Source organism: Bos indicus, chromosome 10 (assembly GCF_029378745.1).
Source record: "Bos indicus isolate NIAB-ARS_2022 breed Sahiwal x Tharparkar chromosome 10, NIAB-ARS_B.indTharparkar_mat_pri_1.0, whole genome shotgun sequence".
Classification (NCBI taxonomy): domain Eukaryota; kingdom Metazoa; phylum Chordata; class Mammalia; order Artiodactyla; family Bovidae; genus Bos; species Bos indicus.
Window position 1 is genome coordinate 11941968 of NC_091769.1, and position 27249 is coordinate 11969216.

General features: G+C 39.7%; 1 protein-coding gene across 1 annotated transcript; it reads right to left on the bottom strand.

Moving 5' to 3' along the window:
- Window positions 1–2303: 2303 nt before the first annotated feature.
- MTFMT (mitochondrial methionyl-tRNA formyltransferase) lies at window positions 2304–27249 on the bottom strand. The gene is made up of 9 exons (XM_019968122.2): window positions 27000–27249; window positions 24831–25040; window positions 20662–20784; window positions 18920–19022; window positions 17762–17837; window positions 11225–11316; window positions 4212–4290; window positions 3253–3335; window positions 2304–2721 (listed from the first exon to the last, which is right to left on the bottom strand). Exons 1-9 carry the CDS (start codon window positions 27218–27220, stop codon window positions 2536–2538), a joined length of 1173 nt encoding a protein of 390 aa, XP_019823681.2. The 5' UTR covers window positions 27221–27249; the 3' UTR covers window positions 2304–2535.

A 27249-nucleotide genomic window follows, 5' to 3' on the forward strand; every position in this document is an offset into this window, starting at 1 on the left:
TGGTCTGGCACAAAAGATTACTAGCAAGGGGAATGGTAATACGCAAAACAAGCAGACAGGCTTCACCCAGAATGCAGAATGGTGGACCTGAGACCACTCACCACCATGTAGTAAGAGATTAGAACTTATAAGAATAAATCTGTGCCCTCAGTAAGGCTCCCCACTCCCCACGGCAGTGTCTGAGTGGGTACCTCTTGAGATCTGCTGCAAAAATCACCAATAATGCTTGCCCATAAGCCCCCAAAGGACAGTGATTCTCTTTCTCACTGAATTCCGTAACATGAGCTTAGTGTCTAGAGGGAGAAGTAAGTTCTCAATACATGTTAACTGAAAAACAACAAAAATGCTCTTTCACAGTCACTGATTCTCAAACTATTTTGAGTATGGGATTAACAGATATTAAATGAAAGTCACTTAGTCATGTGTGACTCTTTGTGATCCCATGGACTATACAGTCCATGGAATTCTCCAGGCCAGAATACTGGAGTGGGTAGCCTTTCCCTTCTCCAGAGGATCTTCCCAACCCAGGGATCGAACCCAGATCGTCCACATTGCAGGCAGATAGATTCTTTACCAGCTGAGCCACAAAGGAAGCCCGGGTGAAGCCAAAACTCTATAAAACACCCAACTGATAACCCGAGTTCTTACTTCTACAGCAAAAATCTTTTAAACCATTTCACCCACCGCCATTAACTGCTGCCATAGTGTAGATCATGTTTGTAACCTCCTAACACATCTTCCTGCACCAGGTTTTACCTCCAACCTACCTTTCACGCCACCACCAGTTAACTTACCAAAATGCAAGCCTGTAGTTGTGTCACTTCCTTGACTGTCTATTGCATACAAGACAAAGGTCCAGATTCTCATGGTCTTCAAGTCCTCCATGATCTGGTTTCTCCAGTCTCATCTCCATCATTCTACTCCACTTGTATCAATTCTTCCAGTTCCTTTAAAACACTTTCTTCCTGCCATTTGTTTAACATGCCGTTTGTTTCTCTTCCATGATCCACCATTAGCTCTCTCCCAGCCAGCTATATACACACATATGTAACTATAACTAGCTCATACACTTAAGAGTGTGCATAGCAAATTTATAAAGAATGATAATAAAAGGCAATCGTGTTCCCATCACTCAGCTTAAGAACGTTCCCAAACCCCCTGTAAGATAGTGTTCTCTTTATGTCTCTGTTCCTCTGCACACAGTAGAATGTTCTTCCAGATCTTTGTCTGCGTAATGAACTCATCATTCGGAAGCTCAGATTCAGCTTTGCCTCCACTGACTCCCTTGAGGGGAGACTTAGTGCTTCCACAATATCTCCATTATGGCATTTAAACAGTATTCTATTTGCTTATGCTTGTGTCCCCAATAGATTAAACATATATTTAATCTCTTAAGTCTCCAGTAATCAGCATAAAATCTAGCTTACACTGCAAGTGTTCAATAAAGAGGATGTTTAAGGACTTCTCTGTCAGTCTAGTGGTTAGGACTTCACCTTCCAATGCAGGAAGCGTGGGTTCAATCCCTGATTGGAGAGCTAAGATCCCACATGCCTCGTGGCCAAAAAAACCAAAACGTAACACAGAAGCAATACTATAACAAATTCAATAAAAACTTTAAAAATGGTTCACGTTTTTAAAAAACTCTTTAAAAACTACAATGTTTACACAACCTGGTTTGCTTCGGAGAGTCCTGTTGATACCTGTCATCCAGGGGTAACTAAGTGCTTCCTTTTAGTTATAAACATGTCCTAATAGAGATGACCAATTATCTGATCATGCTATCAATAAGTGTTGCTGAATTAATGACTGCAGAAGAATTTTAACTGATAGAATCTAGGCAGGAAAAGCTGATAATATAAAGGCTTAAAAAAATTCAACAGCTGGCCACCTCACCTCCCTTCCTCCAGAGAAGTGCCTGACTCTCCTGGACACAGAGAAGATGAGTCTGCACAGGCCAGCTGATCAACAACTTTTACTGCACAAGCATGTTGAAGAATGTTACTATATTCCTACTTTAAGGAAATCTAGGTGTAAAATGTGAATTTACAGAGATTATAACATATTATGAATGTTAATGAGTTGGTAGGAACTAGATGGTAGATAAATGTAAAGATCTGACTTTACTCCCTGTTAAAAATCTGAAATGTAGACTGAATACTGCTGAAATGCTAACACGGTCAGAGGGGACGTATGATTTTAAAAATTTAATAGATGCACTTTTTTAAAAGAAACTCTCTTCAGTATATACACATACCAGTTAGTCGTACTCACTGTCAGGTAAAGATACAGTCTGATGAGTCTGATATAAATAAAAATTTAATTTAAAACTTCTCTTTTTATTCAAACAGAAAAAGCTATTTTTAAGTGTTAGACGGAAAATGCAAAGTGAGGTAATTCATCTTTTTGACAATAATCTTCCCTTTCAACGGCATCAAATTCTTTGAAAGTCAAGATAATTCCTTGTAAATAAGGCTTCTAACAAATTACAAGTATATAGTAGGTTCCTGTCCATCTTCTTCCAAAGTACTTGGTGCACTATTGCATAGCAACAATTTTTTTTTTCTGCTTCTTCTTTGGTGGAAGTCTGAGAGTCTGAAATCTGCATTGGCTTGGTTGAGCTTGGGAATTTTTCTGGTACCAGGGGTGCAAATATCCATTGTAGAAGTCAGTAGCTGTTAGTGTTTTCTTGAGCATCACTGATCGAACACCAATCCAGTCATCCTAAAGGGCAAAAGGCCAACAGTGAAAATGCAGTGCTGGCAAAACTGGTGGTAAATTTTGACTTATAAAACTCTTAACACACACACAAAAAACAAACAAACAAATCTTTCAACATCCAGGCTGCAAATGGCACTAATAACATAAATGATGGGCTTTCCTGGTGGCTCAGTGGTAAAGAATCCACCTGCCAATGCAGGAGATGCTGTTCCATCCCTGGGTTGGGAAGATCCCCTGGAGAAGGAAATGGCACCCCACTCCAGTATTCTTGCCTGGAAATCCCATGGACAGAGGAGCCTGGCAGGCTCTAGTCCATGGGGTCGCAAAAGAGTTGGACACGACTTAGCAACTGAACAACAACACAGTTACTGAATCATTTTTCATTGTCTGAGCAATAGTAACACCTTGGTAAAACTTCATCACAATCTGATGGACAGTCGGTTAGTTGAGTGATGACCTAACCAAAAATGACAAATGATATAAACTATAAACTCAAAAGAAGTGTAATAACGTGAAACTAAAGGAAAAGTGTACCTTGCAACAAACCAGCAGTATTTGTGACTGTTTGTGGTATACTACTGATCCTGGAATAACAGCTTGTCCTGTTAATTTTGAATCTAAAGAAAGAGAAGGAGGAAAACAGGGATATGAGAGAGAGAATAAATAATTAGACAACTTTATAGTGCTTCTTAAAAATCAAAGGAAACATTCTGCAAGACAGTACTAATACTGGAGAGCACACATCTGCTGATGCCCTGACTGTAACCCAAAGCTTACAAGAGAGTCATGGTGCTCTGTGTATCTTGAACCCAACGGGAACCTTTCCATACACATAAGCAGCTATTAGTCCTTTACTCAGTGTCCCGGAGATCAACCTAAAATGTTGAACCTAGAAGTTTTGACCATTTGGGTGAAATAACTAGTTTGCAGTGGAGAGATATACAAGGAAACTTAGGATCTAAGCTGGGCCCTCTATCCATGACCAAACAAATCCCAATTCCTAGATCCCTGGGTAACTCTGACACCCTCTGAACTACACCAGCTCCCTCTGTGGCTCACATTCCTTCAATCTACCAGGATGGGAGGACACGAACGGGCCTCTGAATGGACCAGATCATGAAATGCTCCACCCTGGCCTAAGATTCTCACCGAGCTGCCCAGAGATTTTCATTATGATATTCATCAGAATGAAATTAACCTAATCATTCTGCATTCCCTGAAAACCTTAAGAGAGGAAATCACAGAGCTTAATATGGGATAGTAACACTGGTATCTACTTCTCAGTTTCTTACAATGGTTAAGAGAGGAAATACATGTGAATGGACACTGCAAAGAATAACATTACAAATGAATGTAAAGTATTACAATTACTGAGCTGAAACAAACTGAAAGAATCCTTATTTTTAGTAAATGTGACTCATGGTAAAAGAGACACATTTTCAAACGGACTATACTGAAAACATTTTCCATGACAGCTATTCAAAAGTAAGTACCACTGAGGATTGAATTATCAACTTCTACCAAATCCAGAAGTTTAATGGTATTATCCATCCAGAGTGTCTGCAACGGAATCTGCAAATAAAATGAAAGAAGAATTAAAAAAAACACTCAATCCCCAACACTTTTCAATTATTATTTTGTGTTAATCTGGCCTGACTTCTCTCCCAATTACAGTGGAACTGGGAACTCAGTCTCTAAACCTTATGAAACAGAACATAACATGACCCTCTGCATCAGCCCTAGGGATTTACAAGATCTTAAAATTAAACACCATTTTTAATCAATGTATATCTTTATTAATATTTCTAGTTAAAAATCATGCTCGTTATAAAAATGCAAGCGTTACAACCATTAATGTTAAAAAATTAGAAAATGAATAATTTTCTTAAGCATCACTGATCAAACACCAATCCAGTCATCCTACAAGGCAGAAGAAAAACAGTGAAAATGCAGTGCTGGCAAAACTGGTGGTAAATTTTTGCTTATAAAACTTTTATCACAGGAAAAAAAAAATTTTTTCACTAAATCCAGGCTGCAAATGGCACTAAGTAACATAAATGATGAGCAGTTCAGTCTCATCGGGTTTTTCAAGGACTGACTGCAGTTCAGTCCTCGCATTCATAGACAAGGAAAGTGAGGCCCAGAGGTTACCTCCCATCCGGAGAGGTAACCACAGTTAGTAGCCTGATGTGTATGTCCTTGTATTTTTTCTACACATATAATTATCACAAAAATCTAAAACATAGTGTTTGACAAGGATTTTTTTTTCTACTTAACCATAAACTGGACAAATTTTCATCAGTACACACTTATCTATTTCACTCTTTTATCTGCTGGACAATATTCCATTTTATAAAATGTACCATAATTTATGCAACCAATGCCTTTATGATAGACATTTCGTAACATATTACAAAATTACAAAAAAACTTTAAATGTGATAAGTAGCCTGGCATATATATCTTTGAGGACTTTTATATTTCTGGAGAATAGTCTGTTGTTGTTGTTTAATAGATTTATTCATTTGGCTGCACTGGGTCTGTAGTTGTAGCATATGAACTCTTAGTTGCGGCATGTGGGAGCTAGTTCCCCAAGCAGGGTTTGAGCCCAGGGCTCCCACTGGACCACCAGGGAAGTCCCAATAGCTGTTTTTTTAAGTGGACCACTTAAAAAACATCAACATTTTACTGTTAAACAATCTTCATAAGAGAAAAAAATGACAGTCTATTTCTGTTTATTATTAATGAGCCTAAGGGGTAGTGCATATCTACTTGCACTTGCACATTTTATTTCTTAGGCCTGTTTATGCCCTTTGCTCATTAAAAAAAAAACTGAGTTGTTCATCTCATTAATTCATGAAACACTTTTATATTTTTAGGAAATTAGCTCTTTAGTTCTCAGATGTATTATGAATATTTTTCTAGTTTGTTGACTGTTAATATTGGGTAATTTTTCCCATGCATAAGTTTTTTATTTTATTAAGTTGTATTTATTAGCCTTTTCTCTCATGACTTCATTGGTACATATCATGCTTAAAAAGGCCTATCCACATTTATCAAATATTACAAAATTATCCAACTATGCTTTTTCCCAGTTCTTTTTGGTTTCATTTTGATCCATTTAGATTTTATTCTGATTTTAAAAGATGAGACTTGAAGGCTCCCTTTCTTTTGGCTAACCAGCCATCCCAACACTATATATTGGATAATCCATCATCTTGCCTTTCCCCACAGTGAGATGCTACTTTTATTAGACTTTGATTTAAATAGGCTAACAGAAATTAACATACACCAGGAAAATAAGTTCTTTCTAATTTCTGAAGTAAATAAACTAATTTGCAGACTGCAGTTCAGTCCTCTATTTCATAGATGAGGAAAGTGAGGCCCAGAGAAATGCACCCGTTTCCCCACGTTTAGACACAGTTGGTTAATGGCAGAGCCAAGGACCAGAATCTACATTTTCTCATTCTCAGCTCAGGGCTCTTTTCATGGCCACCTCAACAGGACATTTAACTTTCAGAATAAGATAGGCTGTTTCAAAGATGTGAACGGTTAAATCAGAGAATTAAACACATTTGAAGAAAAGTATTCACAACTTTATCTATGTCATATTTTGGTATAATATCCTCTTCTATAATTTGCTGACTGATTCTTCTTTCACCAGCTTCCAGTAAGTCATGAAATGATTTTCATGTGTGTAACCTTTTCTCTTTCAAAGAACTCTATAAAGACTTCTGAAACACGTTTACTGACTGAAAATCGTTTATATTTACAGAGGGCTACAAATACAATATAGGTACAGAATTAGAATATACAGTACTTGTTCTTGGGGAGGTAAAGCTCATCTTCACCTTAGCATCAGAGCACTACAGAAAGGAAAGGGATAGTAAGAATACAGTCACTTCTGTGTTCACTATCATTACTGTCAAAATCATACGTTGGCATGGATTTAAATTGACAGTTTATCTCCTTTCATCTTGACAGCTGTGGACCTGCTCATTAACCTCATTTTACAGGTAAAATGCAGAAGCTCAGAGAAGTTAAGAATCTTGCTCTTCATTAATACACAGCAGCTCTAGGAATCAAATTTCACTTTCTGGTTGCAAGATAAGCAACCTTCTGTTACAGGGAGGAAAGGTGAATTGCAGAAGATAAGCATTATTATGTAGTGTTTAACTGTTTTAACTTTTGGGGGAGCTGTCAAACTGTTCTCTAAAGCAGCTGCCCCATTTTACATTTCCACCAACAATGAATGAGGGTTCCAAATTTCTCCACATCCTCATCAACCCTGATTATGTTTGTTTTTTTAAAAAAATTACAGCAATTCTAGTAAGTGTGAAGTGGTGTCTCAGTATAGTTTTGATTTGCATTTCCCTAATGACTAATGACATTGACTATCTCTTCATATGCTTAGTGGCCAATTATATATTTTCTTAGGATAAATGTCTATGTAGATCCTTTGCTGATTTTCTTATCATGTTATTAGATCTTTGCTAATAATCTTAACCTTTTTGCTATGAGAGTTCTTTGTTCTTTATATATACTGGTTACTAGACTCTCATCAGATATATGATTTGCACATATTTTCTTTTATTATGTAGGCTGTCTTTTCATTTTCTTGTTAGTGTTCTTTTAAATTTTGAAATCCAATTTCTCTGTTTTTAGTTTGTTGCTTATTCTTCAGGCATTATATCTAAGAACCACTGCATACTTCAAGGTCATGAAGATATACTAATATATCTTCTTCTAAGAGTTTTCATAGTTTTAGCTCTTACATTTAGGTTTCTGATCCATACTGAGCTCATTTTTATATGTAGTGTGAGGTAGGGATCCAAATCCATTTTATTCTGAATATCCAGTTGTCCAAGCACCATGTGGTAAAAAGACTATTCTTTCCCCATCAAATTGTCTTGGAATCCTTATCACAAATCACGTGACCATATATGTATGGGTTTATTTCTAGACTCTCAATTCTATCCCATTGAGCTTTATGTCTATCTTTTTCAGTATCACATTGCCTTGATTTTTGTAGCTTTGTAGTAAGTTGTAAAATCAGGAACTATTAGTCCTTCAATTTTGTTCTTTTTCAAGATTTTCTGTCTATTCTGGACCTCTTGGGATTCCATATGAGTTTTAGGATAAACTTGTCCATTTTTGCAAAGAAGTCAAGTAGGATTTCTATAGGAAATGTGTTGAGTTTGTAGATCAATTTGGGCAACAGTGCCATCTTAACAATATTAAATCTTCTTATTCGCAAACACAGAGGTCTTTCCATTTACTTAGGAATTCTTTGCTGTTTATTAGCTCTATTTGTTTTGGAGGGGGGTTGTTTGCTGCTGCTGCTGCTAAGTCACTTCGGTCGTGTCCGACTCTGTGCAACCCCATAGACAGCAGCCCACCAGGCTCCCCTGTCCCTGGGATTCTCCAGGCAAGAACACTGGAGTGGGTTGCCATTTCCTTCTCCAATGCATGAAAGTGAAAAGTGAAGTCACACTCAGGTGTCCGACTCCCAGCAACCCCATGGACTGCAGCCTACCAGGCTCCTCCGTCCATGGGATTTTCCAGGCAAAAGTACTGGAGTGGGTTGCCATTGCCTTCTCCGTTGGAGGGCAGAGTCTTTATAATTTTCTATATATAATATTATAGACATAGTTTTACATTGTTCCTTTTTTTTCTTGTCTAATTACTCTGGCTATAACCTCCAGTACAATATTGAATACAAGTGGTGAGTTGTTGTAAGGCAGAAACCAACACAACACTGTAAAGCAATTATCCTCCAATTAAAAACAAAAATTTTTTAAAAAGCAGTGAGAGTGGAGATCTTTATCTTGTTCCTGATCTTAGAGGGAACAATTTCAATCTTCTGCCATTAAATATGATGTTGACTTTGGGTTGTTTTTTTTTTTGGTAGATGTTCTTTACCAGTTTGAGGAAGTTCCTATTTATTCTTAGTCTGTTGAATATTTTTATCATGAAAAGATATTGGATTTTTCAAATGCCTTTTCTATATCTACGCAGACAGTTACGTGGTTTTTGTCCTTTACTCTATTAATATGGTGTATTACGTTGATTTTTCTATGCTGAACCGACCTTGTATTCCTGGGCTACATTGCACGTAACCATGGTGTATAATCCTTTTCTACATGTTGTTTGACTCAGTTGGTTAATTCTATTAAGGATTTTTGCCTCTATGTTAATAAGGGCTATTGATCTGTAGTTTTCTTTTTTGGTAAATCTTTATCTGATTTAGCTTACTTGAGTTTTGTACTAGCTGCTCCCTCTGCCTGGAATGCTCTTTTCCTGATCTGGGCATGACTTTCTCCTTATTGTCTTTCAGACCTCAGCTTAAATGTCAGTTCAGAGTGGCCTTCCCCAAACAGATATCCAACCTAAAATAGCCACCAGTGAATCTATCACATTATCTTCCATTAATTTTCACTGAAGAGCTTATCACACTATCTGATATTATCCTTATTTATTTGCTTATTTGTTTTTGCTTTCCCACATCACCTCTAACACCTAGAACAATGCCTGGCACATAATAGGATTTCAATAAATTTTTTTTTTTAATGAATGAATAATAGTAGGTATCAGATACTGTACTAGATGCTTTATATACAATATGTCATTCTAATTTTCAAATGAACTAACTAAATCTCAGAAATAACTTTCTCAAGTCTACAAAGCTAGGAAGTAGCAGAGAGAAGCTGGAATCCAGCTCTGTCTGGTTCTAAAGTCAATGTTCCTTTCCCTAATGCCATTCTATTACAGTGGGAAAAGTACAGGGTTTGAAGTCAGGCAGATCTGACTTCAGTTCAAAACCTGACTCTCACTAACAATGTGACCGTCAGCACCATTCAATAGCCATTCATTGAGCATCTACTTTAAGCCTCAATTTGTCAACTTAAAATGGGATAATACCCATAACATAAGGTTGTAATCCTCACTGAAGAACTGGGCATGTTACAGATATTCAAAGGAGTTCTCCATTTTAACCAACAAAAGTAGTCCATTAAAAACCCCAAACTTGGGACTTCCCTGGTGGTCCAGTGGTTGAGAATCTGCTTGCCAATGCAGGAGACACAGGTTCAATCCCTGGTCCAGGAAGATCCCACACGCTCCAGGGCAACTAGCCCCATGCCCCGTAACTATGGAGCCCACTCTCCAGAGCCCAGGACCTGGGACTACTGAGCCTGAGTGTAGCAACTCCTGAAGCCCACGTGCCCTAGAGCCTGTGCCATGCAACAAGAGAAGCCACCACAATGAGAAGCCTCAACTAGAGAGGAGACCCTGTTCGCCTCAAGTAAGAAAGCCCATGCACAGCAACAAAGACTCAGTGAAGCCAAAAAATAAACTAAAAAATAAAAAAGTTAAAAAAGATTCTATTAAAAAATGAATGTCGGATATAGAAAAGAATTAAAACAGGGACTCAAACAGATATTTGTACATCCACATTCATACCTGCATTATTCACATTAGCTAAAACGTGGAAACAACTCAAATGGCCATCAAGAGACGAATGGATAGACAAAATGTGCTACATATATATACAATGGAATGTTATTCAGCCCTAAAAAGAATGACATTTTGATACATGGTACAACATGAATGAAACAACATAATGAAAACATTATGCTAAGTGAGATAAGCCAGGCACAAACGGACACATATTGTATGATTCTACTTATATGAGGTGCCTATGATAGGCATCGGAGAACGCAATGGCACCCCACTCCAGTACTCTTGCCTGGAAAATCCCATGGATGGAGGAGCCTGGTAGGCTGCAGTCCATGGGGTTGCGAAGAGTTGGACACGACTGAGCGACTTCACTTTCACTTTTCACTTTCATGCATTGGAGAAGGAAATGGCAATCCACTCCACTGTTCTTGCCTGGAGAATCCCACGGACGGGGGAGCCTGGTGGGCTGCCGTCTATGGGGTCACACAGACAGCACGGACACGACTATGGACATGACTGAAGCGACTTAGCAGCAGCAGCAGCAGCATGATAGGCATATTCACAAACAGAAAGTGGAATAGTGATTACCAGGGATGGCGGGATGGGTAGAATGGGGAGTTGTTATTTAATGGTTATAGAGTTTCAGTTTGAGATGAAGAAAAAGTTCATTTAGAAATTAATTTCAGGGACCTCCCTGGTAGTCCAGTGATTAAAAATCTGCCTGCCAATGCAGGGGACACAGGTTCCGTCCCCGGTCCAGGAAGATCCCACACGCTGAGGAGCAGCTGAGCCTGCAAGCCGCAACTACCAAGCTCACATGCTTCAACTACTTTAGTCCGTGCACCTAGAGCCCAAGCTCTACAACGAGAGAAGCCACTGCGATGAGAAGCCCATGCAGTCAAAAATAAAATACTTAATTAAATGAAAAAATGAATTTCAGGATCCTTAGGTTTTGTTTATGAGATTTATTCCTAAATAAAAATACTTTAAAAGTGAATTACAACACACACACACAATTAGGTAAAACTGCAATTTGACTTCCAACTTACTATATTTCCAACAGCACGATAAAGTCTGAATATCTGCTCTGAAGTTTGTTCCTCCCATTTTATACAGCTGGTAGCAGCAGAAATCTTAGGGGCTGTGAGAGAAAACCAATGGCAAGAATGAGTATCAGGTCAATGACCATAAATTGGTAATTATTGATACAGAATGACAGAGAGAATGATCTGAATGATAGAAAATTCATCATATTATTTTCTCAACTTCTGTATGTTTTACATTTTCCACATATATACACATACATATGTGTATATATATACATACACGTATATACATAATAAATAAAAGTACTAGAAGAAAACATTCCCTGGGTTGGGAAGATTCCCTGGAGGAAAGCATGGCAACCCACTCCAGTATTCTTATCTGGAGAATCCCCATGGACAGATGAACCTGGCAGGCTACAGTCCATGGGGTGGCAAAGAGTTGGACCCAACTGAGTGACTAAGCACAGAAGAAAGCATGGGTAAATTTCTTTATAACGTAGGAACAGAAAAAGTTCTTTTATGATTCAAAGTCCAGAAGCAATTAAAGAATGATAAATGTGACTACATAAAAAACTTTTGTAAGACAAAATGAAATGCCACAAATAAAGCCAGGAGACAAATGACAAACAAGGTATTTGCAATTTATATCATAGTATTTTATATTTACATATATTGAATGAGAGATGTATCTATTTAATAAATATAAGTATTTACATATAAGTATTATATATATATATGTGTTACTTATATTTAAATTATATTTAGGAGTACTTTGTATCTATTATATAGATTTATTTCTATCTATTACACAAAGTACTCCCAAAAACTGAGACAAAAGAAACCAAAAATTGGATTGAAAAATGGCAAAAGATATAATAGACCCTTCTCAGAAAAAAAAAAAAAATGCAAATAGTCCTTAAACACGAAAAGTTCCTCACCCTTACTCAAGGAGTAATGTGAATTAAAACTACTCCAAGACACAATTTCTTATCTCTTAGATTAGGAGGTAACTATGCATAAAGTTATTCATAGTAGCATTACTGGAAATAGCAAATGATTAAAATCCAAATGTCCACCAATAAGGGGGTCTGTTGATAACACTATAATTTTTCCAAACAAAGAGAACTATACTGCCATAAATAACACGAAAACTTCTTATTGATAGATGATCACCAGCATACACTGTAAAGTGAAAAAAAGAAAGAATCAGAAGAGTGTATATTTTAAGCCATCCTTTGTGGAATAAAAAAGAAAAAAAATCAGTTTTAAAGTATGTATTTTTGCTTATTTTTATAAAGGAAACAACTAACAGGCTAAATCAGAAACTAACAGTTCTAGAGGGAGAGAAACAGGATCCAAGGAGATAGGAATGGGATGGAAGACTTCTCTGTGTAACCTTTCCAAATGCTTTTAACTCTGAATCATGTAAATGTTTCAAATATTCAAAACTAAGATTTAGTTGTAAAAAGGAAAAAGGCAACCCTGAAAAATAAAACCAAACTGAAACAAAGAAACTTAACTATATAATCTAATATCAACCTAGATAACAAAGCCACATGGAAAAAATAATTATCTCCAGTAAGTTTTGAACCCAGTACTCTGACTATATACTTTAGAAGGATATATTTTAAGGACCGAAAAAAAAAAAATTGTAGATCTTAACTCTTACTTAGTACTTAAATTTTTCACAGTAATATTGTTGTTGCAATTTTGAAATTATTTTATGCACGGCAAAAAAAAAATGGTACAGAATTGATTTTGAAAGTTTTTTTGTGTGTAAGAGAAAATACAAGAAAAATCCTGTACTTTAAAATTTGAATTAGAAGCAGTATCAACTCAAATATTTTAAAAAATATATAACACCTAGCCTTTTCTGATACCTCATTTTGGAACACATCATGGTATCAGATGGCTTCTAAATACTGCTCCCCAGCTAAAATGAACAAGGGAGAGATGGCTGATTCCAACATGGGGCACAGAATTTATAAGGTGAGCCTGGGGCATCTTGTGAAAAAACAAGGAAGCACTCAAAAACTATTTTGAGGGTGGGGAGTTATCAAAAGGATGCAGGAGCCAACTTTAAGAGGCTACCATTGGCCAAATTTGGGACAGCTTGAGCAGCACAAAGCATTAGGAATGTGATTAACTATAAAACACAATAAATAAAAATCCACGAATCAAATGATACAAAAATTCACTTGCCATCATAACTGAAGGTGATTATGGTGCCAACTCCCTATTTTAAAAATTGATAATTACAGAAAGAATTAAGAAATTATCCTGCCCTTCTAGGATGAATTAAAATTCACCCCCAATTAATGAGGAAAAGCTCTTTACAGAATAATGCCAACCATTAAATATAAAAGGAACTGGAAAATAACCATTTTGGTTTTCATTGAAATAATTCATTGAAGGAAGGCGCATCAATCCCTGCTGAAATTGTGAAAGGTTGTTGCTGTTTAGTTGCTCATTCACGTTCAACTTGTTGCAGCCCCATGTACTGCAGCCTGCCAAGCTCCTCTGTCCACGGAATTTTCCAGGCAAGAATACAGGAGTGGTTTACCATTTTCTCCTCCAGGGGATCTTCCTGACCCAGGGATCGAACCCGTGTCTCTGCATCTCCTGCACTGTAGGCAGATTCTTTACTGCTGAGCCTCTAGGAAACCAGATATCTGCACGGTTATCAAAGTATTACCCCACAGATTACCTGTCATTTGCAAAGGGAGAAACATGGCTTTACAGTAGAAAGATCTGGTGGTCACCATCTCAACCAAGTGATCAAACTTAGCTTCACTAGCTTTGATGCAACCTGGTATTCGACATGCTACAACTGCAGCGACAGAGGCAGAGACTTCCCCACGTGCATGTATGTGCTCAGTCATGTTCAATTCCAGAGACTTCCCCAAGTACATCCTCCAAACAGTTTTAAATTCTGAGTCATGAAAATGTCTCACATATTCAAGAAATAAAATTAAATCACAAGTTAAAATAAAAAGCAACACAAGGTTAAAAACAAACTGAAACAAATATCACTGGAACACAGTATCATCTATGAAATTCTCTTTCCATAACTTTAAGCCTGAATCTAATCAAGTGTTGAGAACTTCTGATTTACAGGAACTTTCAGGGCTAGAAAAACTAAACACTGAACTAAATCCTGAAAGGGAACAGACAACTGGCCTGGTCTCTTCAAAAAGTTAATGACATAGAAAAAAAGCAGTGGAGGAATTACTCTAAAGAAACTAAAGAGACACACAACTCACCGTAACTGGATCCTAGTCTGAAAAAAATACAGCTATAAAATATGTTTTTAGACAGAAAAATTTAAATATGGATTGGCTATGTTCACTTTTCCTAGGAGATGTATGTTAAAATATTGAGGGATGAAAAGTTATAATGCATACTTCCAAATGGTATGTGCTAAGTCGCTTCAGTCATGTCCAACTCTTCGTGACCCTATGGACCACAGCCAACCAGGCTCCTCTGTCCATGGGGCTCTTCAGGCAAGAATACTGGAGTGGGTTGCCATACCCTCCTCCAGGGGATCTTCCAAACCCAGGGATTGAACCCATGTTTTTTCACTTCTCCTACTTTGGCAGGCAGGTTCTTTACCACCAGTGCCACCTGGGAAGACCCCAAATGGTATAGCAGAAATTAAAATATATATACTATATAAACATATACACATATATATGAAGAAAATATGACGAGAGACAGAGACTTTACAAGGTGAACAAACATTAGTAATTGTTGACTCTGGGTTAAACAGGTATTCACTGTCTTTCAACTTACCTCTATGTTTGGTACTTTTCAATAAAAAGAATAGAAGAAATTGTTTTAATCTTTCATAAGGCAACCAGTAACGCTGAAGAAGCTGAAGTTGAACGGTTCTATGAAGACCTACAAGACCTTTTAGAACTAACACCCCAAAAACGTGTCCTTTTCATTATAGGGGACTGGAATGCAAAAGTAGGAAGTCAAGAAACACCTGGGGTAACAGGCAAATTTGGCCTTGGAGTATGGAATGAAGCAGGACAAAGGCTAATGGAGTTTTGCCAAGAGAACACACTGGTCATAGCAAACACCCTCTTCCAACAACACAAGAGAAGACTCTACACATGGACATCAGCAGATGGTCAACAGTGAAATCAGACTGATTATATTCTTTGCAGCCAAAGATGGAGAAGCCCTATACAGTCAGCAAAAACAAGACCGGGAGCTGACTGTGGCTCAGATCCTGAAATCCTTATTGCCAAATTCAGACTGAAATTGAAGAAAGTAGGGAAAACCACTAGACCATTCAAGTATGATCTAAATCAAATCCCTTATGATTATACAGTGGAAGTGAGAAATAGATTTAAGGGACTAGATCTGATAGAGTGCCTGATGAACTATGGACTGAGGTTCGTGACATTGTACAGGAGACAGGGATCAAGATCATCCCCACGGAAAAGAAATGCAAAAAAGCAAAATGGCTGTATGGGGAGCCCTTACAAATAGCTGTGAAAAGAAAAGAAGTGAAAAGCAAAGGAGAAAAGGAAAGATATAAGCATCTGAATGCAGAGTTCCAAAGAACAGCAAGAAGAGATAAGAAAGCCTTCCTCAGCGATCAATGCAAAGAAATAGAGGAAAACAACAGAATGGGAAAGACTAGAGATCTCTTCAAGAAAATTAGAGATACCAAGGGAACATTTCATGCAAAGATGGGCTCGATAAAGGACAGAAATGGTATGGACCTAACAGAAGCAGAAGATATTAAGAAGAGGTGGCAAGAATACACAGAAGAACTGTACAAAAAAGATCTTCACAACCCAGATAATCACAATGGTATGATCTAGAGCCAGACATCCTGGAATGTGAAGTCAAGTGGGCCTTAGAAAGCATCACTACGAACAAAGCTAGTAGAGGTGATGGAATTCCAGTTGAGCTATTTCAAATCCTGAAAGATGATGCTACGAAAGTGCTGTACTCAATATGCCAGCAAATTTGGAAAACTCAGCAGTGGCCACAGGACTGGAAAAGGTCAGTTTTCATTCCAATCCCAAAGAAAGGCAATGCCAAAGAATGCTCAAACTACCACACAACTGCACTCATCTCACACGCTAGTAAAGTAATGCCCAAAATTCTCTAAGCCAGGCTTCAGCAATACGTGAACTATAAACTTCCAGATGTTCAAGCTGGTTTTAGAAAAGGTAGAGGAACCAGAGATCAAATTGCCAACATCTGCTGGATCATTGAAAAAGCAAGAGAGTTCCAGAAAAACATCTATTTCTGCTTTATTGACTATACCAAAGCCTTTGACTGTGTGGATCACAAGAAACTGTGGAAAATTCTGAAAGAAACAGGAATACCAGACCACCTGACCTGCCTCTTGAGAAACCTATATGCAGGTCAGGAAGCAACAGTTAGAACTGGACATGGAACAACAGACTGGTTCCAAATAGGAAAAGGAGTATGTCAGGGCTGTATATTGTCACCCTGCTTATTTAACTTCTATGAAGAGTACATCATGAGAAACGCTGGGCTGGAAGAAGCACAAGCTGGAATCAAGATTGCTGGGAGAAATATCAATAACGTCAGATATGCAGATGACACTGCCCTAATGGCAGAAAGTGAAGAGGGACTAAAAAGCCTCTTGATGAGAGTGAAAGAGGAGAGTGAAAAAGTTGGCTTAAAGCTCAACATTCAGAAAACTAAGATCATGGCATCTGGTCCCATCACTTCATGGCAAATAGATGGGGAAACAGTGGAAACAGTGTCAGACTTTATTTTGGGGGGCTCCAAAATCACTGCAAATGGTGACTGCAGCCATGAAATTAAAAGATGCTTACTCCTGGGAAGGACAGTTATGACCAACCTAGATAGCATATTCAAAAGCAGAGACATTACTTTGCCAACAAAGGTCCATCTAGTCAAGGCTATGGTTTTTCCAGTGGTCGTGTATGGATGTGAGAGTTGGACTATGAAGAAAGCTGAGCACTGAAGAACTGATGCTTTTGAACTGTGGTGTTGGAGAAGACTTTGAGAGTCCCTTGGACTGCAAGGAGATCCAACCAGTCCATCCTAAAGGAGATCAGTCCTGGGTGTTCATTGGAAGGACTGATACTAAAGCTGAAACTCCAATACTTTGGCCGCCTCATGCGAAGAGTTGACTCATTGGAAAAGACTGTGATGCTGGGAGGGATTGGGGGCAGGAGAAGGGGACGACAGACAATGAGATGGCTGGATGGCATCACCGGCTCAATGGACATGAGTTTGGGTCAACTCTGGGAGTTGGTGATGGACAGGGAGGCCTGGCGTGCTGCAGTCCATGGGGTCGCAAAGAGTCGGACACTGAGAGACTGAACTGAACTGAAGGCTACATGTGAAGAGGGAGAAAGATCCCTTACCGATCATTCTCTGGAAACAGACCTGCCAGTGGTCACTTGATCTTAGTCAAATTAAGGGAAATGTACAGTGAGGAAGTCAGAGGGCTCAGATGCCAATCACGACAAGCAAAACCTCAGGAAAGATGTAAGAGTCTGGGCCATCTGCACTTACCGTGTGTCACCCCCTCGGCTGGCTGCTGTCTTCCATTATTCAAACTTTCAGGCAAATTTTTCAAAACTGAAATAAGCTTTAAAAAAAAGAGAGAGAAATATATTCAAGATGAAAAGAACAAAAACAGAAATACATTACAACTCAGTACCATGAAATTGGGGTCAGGCAATAAATCGGCTTAAGCCGTGACGAGCCATCTACTTGGTGAGGTCTCAGTGGAGCTCTTGCTTCTCTGCAGGCTACAGGCCACCGATTTCCTTTCTGAGAATGCTGAGCCCTGACCGGCCATTAGAACAGCCTGAGCTCAGCTAACCACACTCCCACTCTATATGAAGGAAAGCTGTGGAGATTTAAACAGAGTGTACTCTGGAGTCACAGAGTTCTGGATCAAATCCCAGTTCCACTGCCTACTAGCTGTGTCTCTGTGGAAAAACTGTTTCACGTGTCTGTGACCTTCAAGGTCATCATCTATAAAACAGTTGAAAAAGGTTTGTTGGAAAGGTAAAAAAAAAAGGACATAAGAGCATCTATAATAGTATACAACAACAGTATCTAATACAGTCCTTGGCACACAAGCCAGTGCTCCATAAATGACAGACACTACCATAACAGCATTTCCGAGGGGACTGCCTAGAATGGAGAGCACCATCTATAAACCAGGGGAGAACGTTTTTCTCTACAGAAAGTTTAGTTCAGATGAAAATCACTAATTGGGTCATTAAGCAGTTACTCAGACAGATTGAATGAAAAAGTCCCAGAGTTCATTTACAGCAAGGGGGTCAGCAGAATTCCAAAACACATGGATGCAGACGACTGGAACATAGGTGCAAAAGTGGGAGGAAAGCTGTGACTCACTGAGGAAATGCTCCTGGTCCAGTTTGACAGGGATGAATGGTATGTCCCTGAGACTAAGAGTGAAACTGGAGGAATAGTCTAAAAGCCTCTCCATGGAATGCGGTAGATCATATAAACTCACATATTTCATTCAAAAGCCTTGATTAAGTACCTCCTTTGTGTAAATTTTCAAAGACTTCTAAGCTGATTTTTAGGAAGCCAGGGATAAAAATCATTTTTTTTAAATAAGTCTAAAATTATATATCATAAAAGTGTTCTTTTCATCATAAACACTTTGGAAACAAGCAGGGGGATATTGTGTACCATGTTGGCACCCAGTCTTGACAGCACTGCTTCCAATTCCTTTGAGGTGCTCTTGGGTGGCACAGGAACCGTCTCCTGTTTGAGGATTGGACCTACATCAAACCTACCAAGAAAATTAAAAGCAAATAGTAACATGATCACTGACTATTTCTTAAGATCAATATGTCTATCTACATGAGTGTTTACATACCACAAGGATAGTTTTTGTTTATTTTTTAGGCCACATGTATGACTTGTGGGATCTTAGTTCCCTGACCAGGGACTGAACCTGGGCCCCCTGTGGTGGAAGCACAGAACCCTAACCACTGGACTGCCAGGGAAGTAGTTTAACCATGGCCATGAATATGACTGTTAGCCATCGGCAAGGGAGAAATGTGAGTTTGAAAGAAGGGTGAGCAACATTAGCATGTTACTAATATCACTTGAGTTTATTATTAACTAGAGAGTTTAAGCCTATTAACTTTTCACCATTTTCTGTGTTTTCATCTGCTTTACTCTTGAGTACCATTTTCTGGTCATATAGGCCATATATGGAGTCAATATTTGAGCTTAACAAAATTAAATTCTAATATAGTCATTTTACTAAACTATTAAAATCCATAAAATTAAAAAAGAAAGAAAGAAGGGAGAGCAAATCTGGCCTATATTTAGATTTTATTTTTTCCCAAAGGAAAAAAGTATAAAGTTGCACATCAGGGATTTAATTAAAACCACAAATAATTCTACCATTAGTAATAAATAGTATGAGAAAGTCTCTATTTATATAATGAAAGCACAAAGCAAAGAATTTATTTTCCAAGGAAGTATAATTAAGGAATTTATAATCATTCCTTTCAATATTTCCTTTCTCAAAGGACAGGAGTTTTGCCTGAATTATAATCAATAGTGATTACAAGTGGGTGCAAATGTATTTGCATTGCCACAAGTCTTGAATTTTATATCAAGCTCTGCAAATATTGGCTATCAACTTCTATTAGAAATATATTTTGTTTTAAATATGTAACTCTGTGGTCTGTTAAACTCTCTTTTACCTATAAGCTTTAGTAAAATGCTTATTATGAAAAGTTACAAACATTCCAAAAACAGAATGAAGAGTCTAAGGAATCCCCATACACACCATCACTCAGATTTGAGAACTACCAAAGTTTCACAGCTCTTGTTTCATCTGACCTTCCCTCTTTTTTTGTTTTTTTTGGAAGTTAAAGCAAATCCCAGATATTGACTTATTCTTGTGAACTTGTGAATTTTCCTTTTCTCTGAAGACATTAGGTGATAACAGGTAGAGTATTAAGATACTCTCCTGGTACAATTTAAAATAACTGTTTTTTAGATTGTAGGTATGATTTAAGAAATTAAATATTAAAGACAATTATATAACACATTGGTATACAACGTATTACTTCAGATTCCAAAAAAATTTTGACCATAAAAACCAAGGTCAGCAGAAAACCGAGATTATGACAACCAATATGCAAAAATCCATCTTTCACTTATAAATGTCATTTACAGAAATCCAACTGTTAATAACATTATTTCATTAACAAGTATAAAGAGACACTGTGTAAATTCTAAAACACATATGTTTTATGTTACAAACCAGGAAGAAACAGAAGAAAAAAGCATCCTGGAGTTAGAGAAATTAGTGATTAGCACCCACTTATCCACCTCCCCTTTCCCTCAGGCAGAATGACATCAACATTCAAAACTCACAAAAAGTCTCAGGACAAGAAAATATGCTCTACCTTCTGGGTTTAATTTGCATAATCGTTACTCCAGCAATTGTGTCTCCATGCAGGATGGTGTGGATTATAGGGGCTGGACCACGCCACCTCGGAAGGCAACTGGGATGGACATTCAAGATGCCGCTGAGTTAGAAAAGACAGAAATAAGTGTGAAAGTGGGCTTTTTCACCATTTAGTTTACTGCTGCATATATGTGGGCTAAATCGCTTCAGTGTTTCGGACTCCGTGAGACCCCGTGGACTGTAGCCTATCAGGCTCCTCTGTCTATGGGATTCTCCACATAAGAATACTGGAGTGGGTTGCTGTGCCCTCCTCCCGGGGATCTTCCCGACCCAGGGATCAAACCTGCAGCTTCTGCATTGCAGGCGAATTCTTTACCGCTGGGCCACTGGGGAAGTCCCTTAGTTTACTGCTACCTAAACTAATATGCTATTTTTCATCATTAAACGTTGCCAGAAAATTTGAAAAACAGTTAAATCTAGTCTCAAACCAACTAAAGCAGGAGTCAGAGCTAAGTACACTCTCTTGCCATAAGAGACCCATGAAACTCAATAACAGAGCAAGAACTATTCATTGTTCCAAAGATGTTCCACAACAGCTTGTGACATCTGGGAGTTTTTAAATAAACATATATAATGTGTTTTCTTACTATATGAGAAGAACCACTCAAACCAGCTGTGCATCTCATGGACAATGTAAAATTATATTTTTAGTCAAATTACATAATTACCCTCAATTTACTAAATTTTTATATAGAGTTCCTAAAACAAGCTTCTTAGATCCCCACTGAATGATTTATTCACCATTGGTGTGTATCCCAATACGCTTTTCACCCATAAATAAGCAATTTTAATAATTTACTAATCTGCCATTAGTTTGGAGAAGGCAATGGCACCCCACTCCTGTACTCTTGCCTGGAAAATCCCATGGATGGAGGAGCCTGGTGGGCTGCAGTCCATGGGGTCGCTAAGAGTCAGACACGACTGAGCGACTTCACTTTTACTTTTCACTTTCATGCATTGGAGAAGGAAATGGCAACCCACTCCAGTGTTCTTGCCTGGAGAATCCCAGGGACGGGGGAGCCTGTTGGGCTGCCGTCTATGGGGTCGCACAGAGTCGGACACGACTGAAGCAACTTAGCAGCAGCAGCAGCAGCAGCAGCAGCCATTAGTTTAATGATGTTTCCATCAGCATGAGTATGCACTTGAGAGTATGTGTGTGTATATATATATCAGTTCAGTTCAGTTCAGTTCAGTCGCTCAGTCGTGTCCGACTCTTTGCAACCCCATGAATCACAGCACGCCAGGCCTCCCTGTCCATATATATACACGCACATATATACACGTATATATATATAAAGTGAAAGTGAACGTCACTCAGCTGTGTCGGACTCTTTGTAACCACATGGAATACTCCATGGAATTCTCCAAGCCAGAACACTAGAGAGGATAGCCATTCCGTTCTCCAGGGGATCTTCCCAACCCAGGGATTGAACCCAGGTCTCCTGCATTGCAGGCAGACTCTTTACCCACTGAGCCACCAGGGAAGCCCCTATATATATGAGCCTCCTATATTCTAAATTCCACTGTTCAGCCCAGTCTCATTCATCCATCAAATATTTACTAAGTACAACTCATGTCCTGGCACTAAGTACTGGGGATATAAGCAATAATGAATCCAACAGGAAGAAAAAAAAAAAGGACTAGATTTTTACTATGAGCAAGATGGAAAACCACCGGAGAACTTTGAGCAGAGTGACATGACTGACTTACACTTTAAAAGGATCGTGTGGTGTTGGGTGGTCAAAGACTGAGAGGGCCCAAGACAGAAGTGAAGACCACTTAGGAGGTTATGCAGTACAAGAGCCAAGAGTGGTGGCCACAGAAGTGATGAGAGGCCGTCATTCTAGGCAGATTTCAAAGGCAGAGCTGACAGAACTTCCCGACGAATTGAATGTGTGGTGTGAGATAAGGAATTAACAATAATGCCGAGGTTTTGGGTCTTGAAGGCTGGAGTTGCCATGTGCTGAAATGAAGATTTTGGGAAGGATCAGGCTTTGGGGCGAAAGGTTCAGGATATCTTAAGTGTAAGGTGCCTCTCAGACATCCAGCAGAGCTGCAGAGAAGGCAGTGTGTAACAGGGGCCTCGAGTTCAGACAGAGATCTGAATTGGAGGGACAAATTTAGGAACTGTCGGCATATATACAGAACTTAAATGAGGGTGGGTGAGAGCCCATAGACAGTGATAAAGGGCATCATACATTATAACACTTCATGCCAGTAATGTTAATTAATCTTCCCATGTGACTTGAAATGTCAGTATGAGAACTGACATGTAAGACAATTTAGATTACTATGGCATGTTTTTCATTTTCAGATGTGCATTTGACTTGGCTTTTTTTGCCATTTGGCTTTGTGCAAATATTGAAATCTCAATGACTGCATACTTCATAATTGAGATGGACACAACTGAGCAACTGAACTGAACTGGAAATGGAATGGACTGGTTCCAAATCGGGAAAGGAGTATGACAAGGCTATAGTTGTCACCCTGCTTATTTAACTTATATGCAGAGTACACCATGAGAAATGCCAGGCTGGATGAAGCACAAACTGGAATCAAGACTGCCAGGAGAAATATTAATAAGCTGATAAGCAGAAGACACCACCTTCATGGCAGAAAGCGAAGAACTAAAGAGCCTCTTGATGAAAGTGAAAGAAGAGAGTGAAAAAGTTGGCTTAAAACTCAACATTCAAAAAACGAAGATCAGGATATCCAGTCCTATCACTTCATGGCAAATAGATGGGGAAACAATGGAAACAGAGACAGACTTTATTTTGGGGAGCTCCAAAATCACTGCAGATGGTGACTGCAGCCATGAAATTCAAAGATGCCTACTCCTCGGAAAAAAAGCTATGACCAACCTAGACAGCATATTAAAAAGCAGAGACGTTACCTTGCCAACAAAGGTCTGTCTAGTCAAAGCTATGGCTTTTCCAGCAGTCACGTATGTATGTGACAGCTGGACCATAAAGAAAGCTGAGCACTGAAGAATTGATGCTTCTTTGAACTGTGGTGTTGGAGAAGACTCTTGAGAGTCCCTTGGACTGAAAGGAGATCCAACCAGTCCATCCTAAAGGAAATCAGTCCTGAATATTCATTGGAAGGACTGATGCTGAAACTGAAGCTCCAATACTTGGCCACCTGATGCAAAGTATTGCAAAGAACTGACTCACTGGAAAAAAAAACCCTGATGCTAGGAAGGATTGAAGAGGGGAGGAGAAGGGAACAGAGGATGAGATGGTTGGATGGCATCACCGATTCAGACATGAGTCTGAGCAAACTCTGGGAGACAGTGAAGGACAGGGAAGCCTAGTGTGCTGCAGTCCATGGGGTCGCAAAGAGTTGGACATGACTGAGCGACTGAACTGAACTGATCAAATTACTGTGCAGTGTATCTTAAAAATATGGGAACACAGAGAGGATTTCAGGGGTGTTTGGAGCCAGTGCTTACTGACTCATGAAACCAATCATAGCATCTCCTCCAGTGTTAGCTGAATAATGGATCTCCAAGGATGTTTATGTCCTAATCCCCAGAACCTGTGAATATGTTACCTTACACATTTTGTAGATACAGTTAAGGTAAAAACCTTGAGATAGAGAGATTATCCTGGATTATCCAGTGGGTCCAATCTAATCACATGAATTCTTAAAAGCAGGGAACCTTCCCTAGCTGAAGGTCAGAAAGTGATAATGGAATGGAGAGATGCGAAGTGAAAAAGACTCGATCTTCCATCGCTGCCTTTGAAGATAGAGGAAGGGCACCACGGGCCAAAGAAAGTTGGTGGCCTCTAGAAGCTGGAAGGGGCAAAGGAGTGGATTCTCCGCTAGAGATTCCAGAAAAGAATGAAGCCCTGCTAACACTCTGATTTTAACCTCCTGAGCCATAGGTAGACTCCCAACCTACAGAACTACCAGGCAATAAACTTGTGTCGTTTTGAGCCACAAAACAAAACAATTCAGGCCACTAATGAAATCTTGTACTTGATAAGAAAATACTGAACCAAGCAGAATTAGAGTCCAAGTCACACTGTACTGCACTTTAGATACCAGGTCCAGTATATAAAGGCCAAGGTCTGTGCACTGTATTTCCTTACAAATAAAACTTACTAGGGAAATTTAAGAATAAAAGCTTCACTCAAAAGTCGGCCAAATGATGCTACCACGCCAACATCGTATTCTCCAGATCCCACATCTGGCCACTCATACACTGGAAGCTGAGACTGGACAGCATATTGCTTCACTGGCAGTCCTTTTGGTGATGGGGAGGGCACTGTGACCACCTCCAACTTCTCAATTAACTCTTCCTCTTTGTTTTCCCTAAGGTGGAAAGATTAGAAGAAAATATGACAGGGTTAAGACAATGACGGAATGTTAACTACTTCATACATTTCTAAGGCATTTTTCTGATTAATTCACGAAGCACTCAAGGGTAAATGTTAAAACTAGTGCAACTGAGAGACTAAAGTTTGGTTTATTTATTTAATTTTAATTGTTTAAATTCAAAGAGCCACAAGTGGCTACTGGCTACTGTTCGGACTGTTACGGTTCTAGAAATTTCCTGTGCACACTGAAACACATACAATAGACATTTTACACAACTGGAATATTATATATACTGTCCTGCATTTTGTTTTTTTCTCTAACACTGTATGATATTATGTGAGTCTTTTTTAAAAAAATGGTTAAGCATACATTTGCTTATGTATGCATCAAACATTTCTAGAATAAGAAATTGAAGAGAAGAATTGGGAACTGAAGAGAACGAGAAGGAAGGAACTGACTTTTCATTGTGTGTCTTCTAAATTTTTTGAATTTTCTTTTTTTACTATAACCACATTATTCAAACAATATTTTAAAAATATATATGTATGTATGTATATATATATTTCTATGTACATACACACACACCCCATGGGCATCATTCCATGACACTGTATGTAGCCCTACCTGCTGCATAGTATTCCAGTGCCAGGGGCTGTTCATTTACTTGGCAGGTATTGCATCAAATGTTAAGGAGTTATGAGAAAAGAAGTAGACAGGAGGGCCCAGAACAGAAAGTGCAGGAGTACTGGGGCCGCCAAGTGAAGCACCAGCAGAAGCATCAGGACACATGCAGTGAGAGCCGCAGGAGACCACACAAGGAAAGCGGCATGCAGAGAGTGCGTTACAGACAGTGTCCAAAGGGAGCACGTGTGAAGGGAGTGTGTCAGGGTGTGTTACAGAGCGGAGTGTGTGGACCGGGAATACAAGCGCATCCGTGAAGGAGTCAACGTGAGGGTCTGCTGGGAAGTACTTGCAGGGAAGACGTGATGGAGGGAGATGACAGAACTGAGTCTGGGGTGCATGGGGAAAACAAGGAATGGGGAAACAAAACATGCAGACTAGGGGAAAGGAGGCAAAGCAGTGTATGTGGGGACAGCCACCACATACCATGGACCTTCCGGACAGGCTAGATCTCAAATAATTCTGCCCCCTAGGAATCACAATTTGTTGAATTTTAGAAATACTAAATGTAGGGAATTTCCTGGCGGTCCAGTGGTTGGGACTCCACACTTCCACTTATGGGAGCCCAGGCTTGATTCCTGGCCGGGGAAGTAGGATCCCCCTGCGGAATAAATATTAAATGTATACCTAAGAGTTCTGGTTTATAAATTTATTCATTGGAAAAGCAGTTCGCTTTTGGACTATGTCTTCGTTTCAGTCCCAGAAAACTGGATCCGGTTGTATACAGGGAGGAGATGGGTAGTCAAAGTGTAAGGCAAGCGTGTGCAGAGAGATGCCTGTGTCTAGTAAGAAGCCCAAAGGATTAGAGGGTACAAATCATATTGAGTAGGAGTAGGAGCGAGTGGAAAGGGGAGGTCTTTGAAGTCGGACCCCATCTTAGTCCCAGCCTGCTCAGCTGATGACCGTGGACAATCTCTTAACCTCTCTGGGTCACGGTTTCCATGCAAAGGGGGCAGGGAGGTGGTGGGACAAGACAGAGGTGATGCAGGTAAAGCAGGCAGCAAGGTCTCGACACCATGGAGTGCCATGTAGAGCTCAGAGCGCGTTAAGAGTCGGGGGCGTGTAGATCGGCTGGGCGGGACCAGGCGGGCACCCAAGGACTGCCGAGGGGGGCGGCGCACCTTCCGGGCGCCCGAGACGCCGGGATCTGGGCTCACGCTCCTCCCGCTCATCTGCTTTTCCCGACGAGAAGCCCAAATCCTCGAGGCCTGCCGCAGAGTTTCCATAGCCGCGCCCTCAACACCCGGGCCTCCCAATCCCCGGCCCCGGTACCTGGCGGCGTGCAGCGCCCGCAGCGTTTCGCGGGCGAACTGGTCATTGCCGAAAAAGAGCACCCTCCAAGGCGGCTTCTCGCGGACTCGAGCGCCCTGGCCGTCCTCCCAGCCAGGGGACGCGCTCAGCCTGGCCAGCGCTCGCCAGCGTGGGTTCGACCTCCGGCCCGCGCCGCCCCCGACTGGCAGGTGCCCGCAGCAGCACCGCAGCAGCACCCTCATCTCTTCCGCGGGCGGCCTACCCTGCGCAG

Excerpts from the sequence above, each read along its gene's own strand:
- MTFMT (XM_019968122.2), bottom strand. The coding sequence starts at position 27,220 with ATGAGGGTGCTGCTGCGGTGCTGCTGCGGGCACCTGCCAGTCGGGGGC. Across the intron at positions 20,785-24,830 it reads TTTATTCTTAAATTTCCCTA|CGGCATCTTGAATGTCCATC; the intron begins GTAAGTTTTATT and ends TTTCTAACTCAG. Across the intron at positions 19,023-20,661 it reads ATGCAAATTAAACCCAGAAG|GTTTGATGTAGGTCCAATCC; the intron begins GTAGAGCATATT and ends TTTTCTTGGTAG.